General features: G+C 38.5%; 1 protein-coding gene across 1 annotated transcript in view; it reads right to left on the reverse strand.

The window, feature by feature from the left end:
• The window catches only part of gpc5a (glypican 5a), a 130092-nt gene that overhangs the window by 53750 nt on the left and 61414 nt on the right, over positions 1–14928 (reverse strand). The window contains exon 7 of the mRNA XM_079664244.1: positions 9559–9679. Within this exon, the coding sequence (XP_079520370.1) occupies positions 9559–9679 (121 nt within the window). The remainder of the gene's footprint in view (positions 1–9558; positions 9680–14928) is intronic.

Below are 14928 nucleotides of genomic sequence, written 5' to 3' on the forward strand. Positions count from 1 at the left end.
TATTTACATGCAAACTCTGATCCTCACCTTGAAAAAATCCCTGTGGCCACCTGAGATATTTTATACATATTCAATCCACCACTGCACTGTAGACCTAACAAACTTCTTCATTTCTTTCTCAGGAAATCACAACAAAGATTCAGCATGGTCTCTGAAGCTTGGCTTGACTTGCATCATCGCACTATAGAGAGTATATTCTGACAAGCTGCATCACTATGCTTTGGAAGTTTTGACTGCACAGGACTGGAAACTGCAGCAAAACCCTGTAAAGCAGCATCAGGAAAAGTACTGGCACAGCTATGATATCTTCATTACCTGCCGTAAAAGGAAGGCCCAAAGCAGCATCAAGGACACCAGTCATCCAGCCCACACACTATGTTCCCTCCAGCCATCTGGAAAACGCTACCAGGGCATTCAATCACGCACCTCCCGTTTCAGAGACAGTTCCTTCCCACAGGTAGTCAGAATAATGAATACCCACACACATAAATATGCACACACACCCAGACACTAAAGCTGTGCCTATAATGTGGATGGCTCTACTTTTATTGGGTTTTTTTCTCAGGTATTACTTGGTTATACTATCCATTGTGTTTTTTATTTCTTTTCCAAGGCTGAGAGTGCCACAGAGCAACTATTTTCTTTATTTATTATCGCAGGGGATCTTAATATTGGTATCTGCCTCTGGAATAAACAAACTCAATCAGAATGAAAATATAAGAGTAATTCAACTCTACACGGTGTATTTTGGGCTGTACATGTCATTGATCAAGATAGATACATTAAACATAATAAAGTCTTTTGAAACATAATTTCAAAAGAATATATATTGAAGGAAAGAAAGTGGCTCTCGTTTTATTGCACTCTAATGCTTGAACATTTTTACACTACACTTTTGACCTCGAGCCATTAGGGTTTGTATTTCATCTGCCTCTACAGTAATTGGACATGGTGGTCATGTTACTAATTTAAAAAAGGTATTATCACCATATTTATCCTATCTAGACAACTAGTCTACACCACAGACGAAAGGAAGGTCTACTCCAAAGACAAAGTACTCAAAGTGTTATATTAACCATCTGCGAGTGTTAACAGCTAATTATAAAAAACAGATTTTGTAGAGAGAGCATATCCTAGAGAGGTACAAGGTGTCATCTGGCAAAGTATATCACACCTTCAGAGATCCACAACATGAATAAAGCTGTGTGTGGATTTCAAAGTGAATTTGTATTCTCTTTGAACACTTTACCGTCTGTAAATAGAGGGTGTTACAATGATCATATTTGCCTGTCAAAGGAGAAAAGTGTCAGGATGTACAGTAAGTCGGTTCTTGGGACAAACAATGTCATTCTCCCTCCCTGCAGCAGCAGCACTGGCAGGCTGTGGATCAAGAGCAGCAGCAGGCAGGTCAGTGAGTGAGCGGTCGGGGGAGAAATTACTATATAATGTGATTTCAAGAATAATACTATAACTCAAATTAACTCTCTGTCTCATGGCTCCACAATTGTATAACAATGAATTAATGTAAAGCCTATAACTTATTCCTCTGTGCATCATTGTCGTCTTAAAAACATAGCAATGAGCTCCGACTTTGCACCTGGTGACATGTTCCTTCATTGAAGAGATTTCAAATGATGTATTACTCTAATGTCATTTTGTATTATTGTAGAACTTAAATGCTGCAACTCATGGCTAATTACACAGAGGATTATGCTGCTGTTTCTCAAACTGGTTTGTAATCTCTGATAAGCAAATGCAACAATTTAAGATAAAGTTGTTATCTACAGGTATGCAGCTTAGCTGGATTTGTATTTGAATATTTTTATGTTCTGGCCTTATGGATATAATGAATGCGTTTTGGCTAAAAACTAATTATTATGCTGCAGGTTTTGGGATTTGTCTCCAATTAAGACTCAGCTCTGACTGAACAGATTCCTGCTGGATACCAACATGAATTAGTCGAACAAACTGAATTTGTAAGTAATGCTCAGCGGTCGTGGTGTGTTGAATATTAAATATTAAGGGTGATGGTTATATTCAATCAATATTACTTTTCTTCTTAACTGGACTTTATCACAGTCAAATGTTATGAAGCGGTATGGCCATTTAGATGCGGAACAAATAAAATGTGAATATGTTCTCAGTGTTAATCCTTTAGACTTAGAGGAGAGGGGATATGAATAATTCAAAAGCAAAACTGCTGGTCAACCACCACATCAATGACTGGTAAATAATTCAGCCTGCAGAAGGGGTGAGGAGCTGCTTGCTCCTGATTTTGATTGAGAGACACAGGGACAGGGCCTACTTATAGATTCTTGATGGGTTTTACCACATCAAGAAGAGAGGACAGGCAAAGAGGAGAACAGCCAACAAATAATTCATAGGAAAGAGCTGCTGATGAGCAAGATGATGAAATCTAGAGTTTGTACACTCAGATTGCATGATGAATTTGTCAATAGCAGCACCGCTGTTTTGTGTTTTCTGCAGCCTCTGCTGTGGAATAGTAATGGGACATTTCCATTTGGTTCTCGGGAAACTGGGAGCAGTGTCTGCACTTGAGTTAGTCAAGGTCAGGGGCAAATAAATGAAAATAGTAAAAAAAACATCTCTGATATGTAGATGAAAAACATGAAAACAAACATTCGCATGGACACATCTTTCTTATCCTGATAAAAATGCAAAACAGTTGAGTCTTCAGACGTAATACAAATTCACCTTCTGCCTTGATCCATACAATACCTCAGTATACACTTTCTCTCCATGCATTCAAATAGGCAACCTGCTTTTCATGCACAAATGCACTTTAAGGTAAGTTTCATCATATTAATGAGGTGCACCTATACCATAGTGATTTATAGAAGTAATATAATGTGAGGTGTATACGCAGCTGTGCACAAGGTCACTCATGTGCACGATTGAATGAGTGTGTGCACTGGTATATGTAATTGATATGTTTTCCGGTCATAAAACACACACACACAAAAACAAATCAGAATCACATACACACACACTCTACTACCTCCCCTTGCATCAAATATTCATCTGTTTCACATAAATGCAATAAATTCAATTTCAAATAATCACCATTCAACAACGGATGCATTTTAAAACTGAACATGACCCACATGACCCCAAGCCCAGTTTCCATCTTAAACAGCCAAAGAGTTGGTGAATAACATGATTACTATTTCCGGTCGTGTATTCTGTTCAACTTGCCTCACGAGATGTCTGAACCTTAAACACGGCAGAGCAATACATTGTGAGGGTAGAAAATGGGTGCTAAATTACAATTCAGGTCACAAGTTGACAATTGTGCCGCGCTTCACCGGCTAATGAGATGCCAATCAGAACTATTTGCAAATCAAGTCCCGATGAGATGATAATGCAAAGTAGACTCAAGGACTGCACACTCAAGCTGTTGAATGAATAATACCAGATGTGCAACATAAAGATTTAGACTCAACCAACATTGCTCCATGTCGACTTCTAGTCTGAAAATATACCATTTAAAAACGTTTTCAGACTCTAAAGGGACACTACATTTCACATGCAACATTTTAGATGTCATGTTGATTAATTAGCCAGGCATGCTTCAGAAAGCCTGTGCACCGCAGCGTGAGTGTGATACTTACGACAGCAGGGTTTCTCTGTATAAGGCACTCTTAATGCTGGATTAGGTGTTTTGTTGGAATAAAAATAGGTCGCCCATCATTGCCTTCTAAAACACACCAAATGACTTTGATATTTTGGGGGATAATAAAACTTTGATGTAAAAAAGAAAGATCGTGGTCACAGTTAACAACAAACAAGGTACTAATGAGACACTGAAATACCATCCCAGGAGTCCAGTTTGAGTAGCAGATTATGTGTTTAAGGCTTATCACCAGAAACTGCACCACAGTTTCTATTAATCACACAGGATTAAACAGCTCTGAAAAGTAATCACGATGGAAACTTTTTCATTTTTTGCACGTGTGAATATATTTGATTTGAAAAAACGTTGCATTTTCTGTGGATTTTGTCAACAATCATTGGATGAATCATCATTACAGTATATTTGTAACAGATCCATGGTTCCCCGAGGATGAACACACTAAACTAATAAGACGAACATGGATACCAGACTCCACTTCGAGCGATAAAATTACTAACAAAGCACTTATATACTAATAAAGGGCTGGCTTTCTAAATGCCAGTTGAGTAGCACTTGAAATGTTTGGCTCTATGAAACCTGATGTACTTATATGATTCTGTTTTCTTAAAGGTTGTATCTTCCTGGTCGAATGCACTTATTGTAAGTCGCTTTGGATAAAAGCGTCAGCTAAATGCAATGTAATGTAATGTAATACCACTTTAGTTGTCGAACATCAGAATGTTAACGCTGTCTTTGCGACCATGTGAGCTGCTGATATAACCATTCATTTATAATTATTTCTCAAAATTAGCTTCCATCAGGAAAAATAGGCCTACAGACAGACCCTAGTGATTATATTAGATGGGAGTCTGTTTATTTTTGGAATGTACCAGATGCTCGAGCCATTCCTGGCTTGATCTGATCTGTGTAACGCCCTGCAGCTTAATCAAAAATAGACTAGTAGGCATGTAATATTAGCAGAGCAGAGAGTGACTTCTAGGACGCTCCTGCAACTCGTCACCTCGCATTTTGTGGAATCACAAATGTTTTCTGGAAAGGTCACAACGCCAGCCTGTGCCGGTTGGAACTTAGCGTAGAGGAATAAAGGCCTTTGACTATTTATTTTCCTCCACAGCCATCTATTACCAATCTCATAGGACTTACATGTTGTGAGTTTTACCAAATATCAATAATGACTGGTCAAAGCCCCCTCCTAGCATTACAGATGCACTGTGGGCATTTAGTGCTTTGGTAAACAAATCGTCAAACCGCTGCTTTAGTAACGGCGGATCACTGTTCAGTGTGGGTTGAATCCGGGATCGCGTAGGTTTTTTGTGTACGCTACAAATATCTTGTGTCTGGTGTGACTTTGGGCTGACAATTTTAACAGCACTAAAACACATCACACAAATGATGCCTTTGCTACTGATAGTCATTATAGGCTCCACAACGATAGCATTTCTATTACCTCAAAAAGCTTTCGATGTCAACTGAGGGACAGACGGATGGAAAACATGTTTAAAAAGCGTATCTCAGTGAGGTCACGACAAATTCTAAATTGCTTTTGAATACTGTCTGATTTAATTCGCAAGAGTGATTGTGAGAAAACATTTTTGCAAAAATGAGTGCTTATGTTACTGACGTGAGGCTTACAAGGAGCGTAACAAAGCACTTCCCTTTGGAAATCATTTTGACCTTGTGATGGAGTGAAACTTAGCTTGAGTGTACAAGAGATGCTGCTAAGATTAATTATTTGATATTTCTATCTTGGCTTCCCTGGAAACCCAGACAAAACAGAGAAAGAGCTTTCATGATGGAACAACTCATTGAGTGACTACATACTGTACAAGGTTCACCATCTCTACTCTGAACCGGCACAGTGTTTTTAGTTGTTAGCATCTCATGTGGTTGAGACAGTGCTGGAGCCAATCATGAGGATTTGCCAAACATCTCTTGTGCAAAAGGGCAAATGTTGGATTTGAAAGAGATTTTCACTCATCAAACCAACATTTTTGAGAGCTTTATTTAAATGTTTTAACTGCTTTTTGAACACTACTGAAGACACCATCACAGCTCAACACTTGTGGACATCATTTTCAATTGGACGCATTAAGAGTCAACACGCAAAGTGAAGGAAAAATAATAGAATACTATTTTGATCTGGTTAGTAGTGTCCAGATTGTGTCTTACATACGTAGAGATTGTCATTATATTCTAAAGAGTTAAACTTGTGTTGGTTTTTCAAGTGATTTTAGAATTATTTTCTGACCTAAAGAATTGTACGTTTTCAAAGATTCTTGCTGTTTGCGGTATTTTTGTTCTAACTACAACACATAACACATGCACTAAATGGCATGTGTTTAAATGATAAACAAAACAAATGTGGTGCCTTATATTGTGTTTAATTAACACCAACACTGTTAATAACCCATACATATTTTTTTGGATTCTATTCTATTTATTTATTGTTTCTAACAATGGTTGATAAACTTGTACCACCATTGCTGAAGAGTGGGTGAAATATTAAGCTTTGTTTGTGTCGTTGAAGCCCAAGACACAATATGCTGGATGTTCGGAAATTTCAGTGGTTTTATACAGCTGACGTGAAACTTATGATGCTATTAATGTCTACATATTCATGCTAACATATGTTTTAAATAGCTGAATGACTGTTAGGAATCTATAAAGAACATAGTATCTTAGAAGATAGCTCGTGTTAGTGTGTGAACTTATTTTACAATTCATTACATTTAGCCAGATTTTGCAACACTGATCTATTACCATAATCACCATCTCAGGTTAGAGCGCCATGTGTACAATTTATAGTATTTTAGATTGATATAGTCCAAGTAACTCTGAAAGGAACATGAATGTGTGACCCACGTTCCATCCAATCAATCCAATAGTTATTGGGGCACTAGAGGAAATGTCAGAAGATCACCAAAGTTCGAAGGACATTTGGGAACCATGCATTCAAAGCCTAATGTCTGTGAAAATGCCAAAGCCGTCCATAGATTTTTAAATATTTCAGTCGGTATCAAAGTAGTGGGACGACCGACCAATCACCAACCAACCGACCGACCAACTGATGCAGCTACACTTATTGTCGGACTAGCTTACTGAGGGGTGGGATCATGACAGAAAACACTCAACATATTGGTGAGAAAAATAACATGTTAAGGTTGCATTATATATTTTTTTGTCAAGCAAGATCTTTAAATGGGAATAAATGTTTTTTTTTTTAAATAAATGATGCATTTGCTCAGCAAAGACTACTGTGGGGGGGCTGAAAGCAGAATATGAATCCAAAAACAAGGCAAAAACTAAACTCACATATACATTTCTTTGCTAAAGTATGGCGTACCCACACTCACTTCTTCACACACTGGATGTGTGATAAATTATAATGAGTAACATATCAGGTATTGAGCCCAAGTGTCACTTTTCATCACTGTTGCATTAACGAGTCTCCACTGAGTTGTATTATAACGTGTCAGGAACATTTCTGATTTAGTTATAAATAGAGTTTCAAGAAAGGAAAGAAGAAAAGTAAGAAGACGAGAAAGACACAAAGATAAGATAACACAAACAAAATGTTTACTTAATTCAACTGATTAGTAACTGACCATGTTTACCTGTTGTTTTGATGTCTTTATGTTTACAAACCTCTAACAGTGAAAATTAGGAAATATAGTTACACTCTGTGAATTACTTGCTTTGAGAGGATAGCAAATAATTACATTGTACAATCTTTGCCAATCTAATGAATATAATCTGTGTTATGGTATTAACAGAAAACGATGCGCTGCAGATTAAAATGTCTAAATATTCAATGTTGTAAATCTGTCTTTGTACATGTAAAGATTCACAAACGGAGGGAGAGACATACAAAATGAATGTCAACAAGGCAGATCAGGCACTCTGAATGGTTATGATATACAGTGGGGCAAAAAAGTATTTAGTCAGCCACCAATTGTGCAAGTTCAAGGCCTGTAATTTTCATCCTAGGTATACCTCAACTATGAGAGACAAAATGAGAAAATAAAATTGATGAAAATGATTTTTAAAGACTTTATTTGCAAATGATGGTGGAAAATAAGTATTTGGTCACCTACAAACAAACAAGATTTCTGGCTCTCAGACCTGTAACTTCTTCTTTAAGAGCCTCCTCTGTCCTCCACTTGTTAACTGTATTAATGGCACCTGTTTGAACTCGTTATCAGTATAAAAGACACCTGTCCACAACCTCAAACAGTCAGACTCCAAACTCCACTATGGCCAAGACCAAAGAGCTGTCAAAGGACACCAGAAACAAAATTGTAGACCTGCACCAGGCTGGGAAGACTGAATCTGCAATAGGTAAGGTGTGAAGAAATCAACTGTGGGAGCAATTATTAGAAAATGGAAGACATACAAGACCACTGATAATCTCCCTCGATCTGGGGGAAGTAACAAAGGCTACCATCAGTAACACACTACGCCGCCAGGGACTCAAATCCTGCAGTGCCAGACGTGTCCCCCTGCTTAAGCCAGTACATGTACAGGCCCGTCTGAAGTTTGCTAGAGAGCATTTAGATGATCCAGAAGAGGATTGGGAGAATTTCATATGCTCAGATGAAACCAAAATAGAACTTTTTGGGAAAAGACAACCTCCTTCCATCAGCAAGGGCATTGAAGATCAAACGTGGCTGGGTCTTTCAGCATGACAATGATCCCAAACACACCGCCCGGGTAACGAAGGAGTGGCTTCGTAAGAAGCATTTCAAGGTCCTGGAGTGGCCTAGCCAGTCTCCAGATCTCAACCCCATAGAAAATCTTTGGAGGGAGTTAAAAATCCGTGTTGCCCAGCGACAGCCCCAAAACATCACTGCTCTCGAGGAGATCTGCATGGAGGAATGGGCCAAAATAGCAGCAACAGTGTGTGAAAACCTTGTAAAGACTTACAGAAAACATTTGACCTCTGTCATTGCCAACAAAGGGTATATAACAAAGTATTAAGATGAACTTTTGTTATTGACCAAATACTTATTTTCCACCATCATTTGCAAATAAATTCTTTAAAAATCAGACAATGTGATTTTCCTGGATTTTTTTTCCTCATTCTGTCTCTCATAGTTGAGTTATACCTAGGATGAAAATTACAGGCCTCTCATCTTTTTAAGTGGGAGAACTTGCAAAATTGGTGGCTGACTAAATACTTTTTTTTCCCCACTGTAGCTGTATGTGTTCTGACATCCCACAGATGGTGTGAATTAGTCAGGGAGGGGGTGCCAGCACGAGGTCAAGAGAGATGACCTGGCCTTCAGCCCGCCACTGGGGAAACTAAAGCAACAGACATGTGAGGCTGCTGCAGTGCAACAACCCGGTGGCTGTTATTGAAGCTATAGAAGAGAAAGTGCTCCAGTAAACTGCCGTAATCTCATCATCCTGAGAGATAAACAGAGGAAGAGCAAGAGGAGCCACAGCAGCACAAACATGCAGAAAAGCAGGCTGGGTGATAGAAAAGATACATTGATTTTGACAAAGAGCAGTAAATGTGAAGACACACAAACCGGAATAAATGGCTTTTTAAATGTGTAATGATGGATATTTTTTTCATAGCCTGGGGGATGATTTAGCATTTGAGAATAGTTTCCTATCAGCCGGTGCTTACTGGTAATATGAAAGATGATCAAATAAGATAAGATTATCCAGAGGTAAAGAGTGAAGGGCTTCAGCGTTGTGAGTTTCTTTTCAACGTAGCTGTTTCAGAGCATTTTAAAAAACAAGCTATCATCTAATGACAGCTACTTCATGTTCCATAAACTAACGAAGACGCGCAGAGATTAGCAGATTGCCTAAGAAAACAGTTAAAAAGGAGGGACTCTATTATAGATTTAAAGGAAAGTGTATTATGTGCACATAGTAAATCTGTAGAGACTCACCTGGTTAATGTGTTTGAGTTTGTCGATGATCTGATTTATGACAGGGTCTGCTACCTTCACTTTGACCTCAGGGTTAGCGCTCTGAGCCTTGATCCCGTTGCCGACCACACGGAGGGTGTAGCTGTGAAAAAAATACAAAAAAGGATCTGTAAGTATTTTGTATAAGGCATGTGAAAGCATACAACGTGATCTACTGTATCTGTAACAGCAAGGCAAGGCAAGGCAAGGCAAGGCAAGGCAAGGCAAGGCCAGTTGATTTATATAGCATCTTTCAACACAACGCAATTCAAAGGGCTTTACAAAAATGAAAGACATTAAGAGCATTAAAGGTGGGGTAGGTAAGTTTGAGAAACCGGCTGGAGATACACTTTTTGTTATATTCCATGGAATGCTCTTAACATCCCGATAGTAATGAATATCTTTAGTGCTTTGACAAAAAATCCATACAAAAATTCATCTGTGGAAGCCGTAGTGCTGTAAAAAGTACGACCAATCATTTTAACTGGCCCGGCTAAAATAACTGGATGGCCTACCTGCCTGTCAGCCTTCCATCTGTGCACAAACTGATCTCGTGCCCTCATTGGTCATGTGCGCGTTCGTGTGTGTTGGAGGAGGGGCTCTGTAAGGAAGTGGCAGATTTTTTCCGGCTGTGTATTTTCAAATTCTAGCGCACTTGAGCCGGTTTCTCCAAAATTACCTACCCCACCTCTAAGAAACATATTATAAAATGGCATTTAAAAACACTCATTTAAAAGCAAAGATAATAAAACATGAATAACAAAAGGTACATGAATTAAAGTTACAGTGCAGTGTGAGATACACACATCTGAAATCTTTAGGTCTGACTCTCGCAGAAATAGTTTTCTTTGACCTCACTTTCTTTCTACTTTCTTTTTCAAGTGTGTCATGCTAAACAAACCCCCCTTTTGAAAATGTTAATCTGCAACCCAATATTCCAAAAATGCAACAGATCCTGGCCATATATATGTAGCATATCAAATGAATTTGCTCCCAGACATTCATGTGGCTTGCTAGTTTTGGACCCCATCTGTAACCCCAATACACGTAGGGGACTTTAACCACCTACGAGGGTAACAATAACAGTTGCACATTTGCTTTAATTGTAATACCTTAGATTACTGATCATATTTCTCAAATTTTAATTAAGTAGCATTTTAAAAGAAGAGGGATGGAGTAACAAACACAAATAATGAGCAGGCACTTCTTCCACCACGACACAATGCACGTGGGATGTGTGAGAAAACAATCAAGAGTGAAAACAATCTATTACCTCCTTGTGGAGCAATAGGTAAAGATGATCAATAGTCTGAACTAACACCAAGGTGATGGCATAATTCATGGGCAGACATACCCTAAAGGTAAACGGGGGATTTGTGACGTGGGAGAATCATGATTCACCTGCATGTGAGCAGACAGGAGTCTATGCTGCAGGGCTTCGTATGCATATAATGCCCTTTCATTGAAATAAGAGTGTCAGCACAGTACACTCATCTATTCAGTCATGCCTTAACGTTTCAATGTGGCATTATTCCTTGTTGCCAAGTCGGTTATTGTTGTTATAGCTTGGTAATAGGCTTCAGATTTCCTCAAGGACTCCTCACTCTTTAGTTTGAATACAGTCTGTCAGCTCTAATGACTTTGACCGTGGCTGCCGGTGACTGAGCACAATCCTTTCACATCTCAATTTGCAGCATATCATTTAATCAGACTAGTAGATCAAGGTAAAGTCAGCCATTGCTCACAGACCTGCTGAGCTCTTGTGTGAGTATGTATGCACACAGCACATCTCGGCCCGATTTTTCTTTGAATTTAAACGTCTGAATCTAGAATTAACAATAAAACAAAAAATACATTTGGTGGTTTTAATGACTGGTGGGTGATGTTGTAGCAGCTAACACAAATTGGTGTGTGGTTTTCAAGCAATATAAGGCCAGAAAGGAAAAGAAACGATGAATAAATAAAGTGCTGGAAGCCATGGGTGTTTGATTTATTTAAAAGAAAGGGTAGGTGGCAGAATTCAAATTTAGTCAGTGTGTCTGGGTCCTTGAGAACTAATTTTGTTGTTAATTTCCTTCAAATCTGAACTCCTAAATGTGATTAGTTTTGGTAAAAATTCCGCTGCCATTCAGTGTCCTTTTTATCAGCAGTTAGTCTGCCATCACCACTATTTTCTCTTTCTTCTCTCTTTTGTGTGGCCTGTCTTTGTTTTGGCTGCTGTCTTTCAACTGCGTCAAATTAAATATTTAAGAGAACATCTAAAATCTCTCTACAATTACAATGCTTTGGTGCAGATTGCCAGAGTTGAATTCCGAAATATACAAAGTAAATATTTTATATTAAAGGTCCCATGACATGGCCATTTCTACTGATCATAATTCCATTGTTGAGGTCTACTAGAATAGATTTACATTGTTCAATGTTCCAAACTCACATTGATTTCTCATACAGCATCTCTGTATAGTATGTGTATTCACTCTCTGTACTAAGCGGCTTGTTGGAGCTCCTGCCCCACCGGAAAAGCATGACATGGGACCTTTAAGACTTTATTCAAGTTGTTGGCTTTTTTTGCTCAAATTCTCTCCATCATTGATTCATCATGTAATTTAATGTCCTTTTTACTACATTCTGACACTAGCTGTAATACATTTGCTAAATGTGCCAAGATATGACAAATGTGGCAAAAATAGTAAAAAGACCATTGGCATATAGTGCTAAAAACATAAATAGCAACAACCAATCAATCACCAGTCACAATACAGGGTATATGCAGGAATCCTGAAGTCAAATGTAATACCTTTTAAGACCTTTTATAAAGACCCTTTCCATACATTTTAAGACCTCATCGCCACTTTGAGTTTTAACCAGTTGGTGACACATTTACTCTATACAGTAATGATTGTCCTTTCTCCTTGTCTTCCAACCATTTGGACGCAGACTTGCATTTCCCCATAACGATGTTGTTTAACAACCGGTGTAAACGGACCTTCGCGCGCCATCAAGCAGTGAGCGTGCGATGTCCTGTTCAGATGACGTCAAATCCAACGGGATGCCATAAATAAACTACACAGAATCACACTACACAATGATTACATTCAGGCAGACTGTAGAATACAACCTCTTTGCACAATTTACATACTTATTGAAAACAAGCTACAAAATGTAATACCTTGGAAAATGCCGTTTAATACTTTTTAATAGCCTTAATTTTAGCTAAATTGATTTATCAACTTGTAATACTTCTTAAGACCCTGCAGACACCCTGCTATAGCTCATAAGCAAACATCTTTTGCACATGAAATAAATTAAGTTTTCTGCATTTCAGTCTCTTCATGTTTTTGTCGGTGTGCAGCAACATTGTGGGTCTTTGATTTTTGCTTCTTCATGAGAAGCCTGGATTAAAGGATGCAATCCATTTTAAAATGATTTGACAGACATATGATGCAGCTCTTTGATTTATATTGAACCTAATCCAACTAAAGTGGAAGCATATTTGTATGTATGTAGCTCATGTATGTATGTCGGCACTTCTAATAAAGTAAGGCGTAATACTGTATATGAAGTAAATATGTGCCAGCCTTTGATAACAACATGCTGGTGGCTAGACCAATCTCTAACCCAATTTTTGAGAGATAATAATACTCCATTTTGGTTGAAGTACTGTACATGTGAACAGCAGAGTGGATTGAGGAGACGGGAGACATCTTGTTGGTTGACCATCTGCAAGTTGGATTTAGAGTAACCAGGCTACTGCAGTGCATGTCAACAAGTTCTCAGATATTCTGCCCTAACGCAATTCCTCTGAATAATTTGGCTTTTTGTGCACATCGACCAACATCTCAGTGTGAAAGTGAAGGCCCTGTTTGCTGGCTGCAGCAGGAGCCTGCGGCTTGAGGCTGATGTTTTGGGACTAAATTGCACCTGAACCTTGTGCACAGGAGCTATGATCCTGCTGCCTGCAGCTCTGTTTAATCCCAGGACACACCTGCTGAGATGGAGCTTGTATTTGTAAGAGCTGGAATAAAGATAGTCCATGTTAGGTCTGGCCCCACTATAAATTGTTAACGGTAAACCTGTTAAAAAATAAAGTTATGAAGTCAGCGGTAAAGGTAGATCACTGTGCCCACACGCACTTGTAGCCTTTGATAATCTCATACAGTAGGTTGTGTGCAGTTATCTGGAGACACCATCCCATGTAACAAATACTGCAAAATCCACCTTTCGTTGACCTTTACTGCAGTCGCTTTTTTCCTTTTTTTCTGCACTGTGTGATTAATAGCAGATTGAAGAGATTACATCAGAGCCATCTGTGCCCAGTTCTACCCAATGAAAATGTGAACGGCCACACATCTGCATTGAAAAAGGTCTGTTGTTACCAAAAGCTATTTCATATTGTACAAACCACAGACATGCATGAATTTGGTACAGGTAAAGGTTGAAGAATGTATCAAATATAACCTGAAACTCACATTCATACATACAGGCAGGTTCTCTTGCATTCAGAGAGCAATCTATTTCATTATGCCACTGGGATCCATAACCTGAAGCACATACAATCTCGTGTAACATGCTGCAGGGCTGGCAGTGCAACACAGAGACTCTCTTGGAGTTGCAATCTCAGAAAATAAAGGTTGGATTCTTAAAAGGTGTCATAGATAAAAAAATAAACATTGATCATAGTCATAACATATTCTATAGGGTGAGTAAAAGCACACAGTAGCATCAAGCAGAGGCTGCAAAAAGGATATCAAACAGCTAAACGATTGCCCGTGTCTCTGTGGACGAGCAACAGGATCCTATAATCCATATCTTTCGCCCCCAGAGGGATTCTTGGTTTGCATCTCAACTCTGCTTATACTGCTGCTCGGCTCTAGATTGAAATTTTCAATCTTTTATCCCTATCTCATCCAACTATATTTGTCTGTAAGTACAAAACCTCCACTTCTGGAGCAAAGATATTTGAGGCCTATTCCTTGACGTCAGGATAGAGTAGGATTGGTACGTCAAAGTAATTTACGATGATCATAGCTTATAACGGAGCACAGCTTTTCCTCAATCTGAACAGGAATAAAACACAGATGCAGGCTACTGTGACGTATGCTTTCAATTTATATGTCTTTCTTAGGTTGGATTATTTTTTATCTAGATCCCACAAAGTGTAAATTGCAACAACAACAAAAAAACTCCAATGGATACAGAAAAGTAATGCTGCTGATTTAATTGTCGGTCAAGGAGTTGCTTTGTTATAATGAATCTCTTGCACTTTACATTGGCTATGCACTGTGTTAAAATGTGATACTTCTAATAATATCTTTATCATGCACTTGTAATAATATCTGTATCAACAATACA

The sequence above is a fragment of the Notothenia rossii genome (assembly GCF_949606895.1).
Source record: "Notothenia rossii genome assembly, chromosome: 2".
NCBI lineage: Eukaryota > Metazoa > Chordata > Actinopteri > Perciformes > Nototheniidae > Notothenia > Notothenia rossii.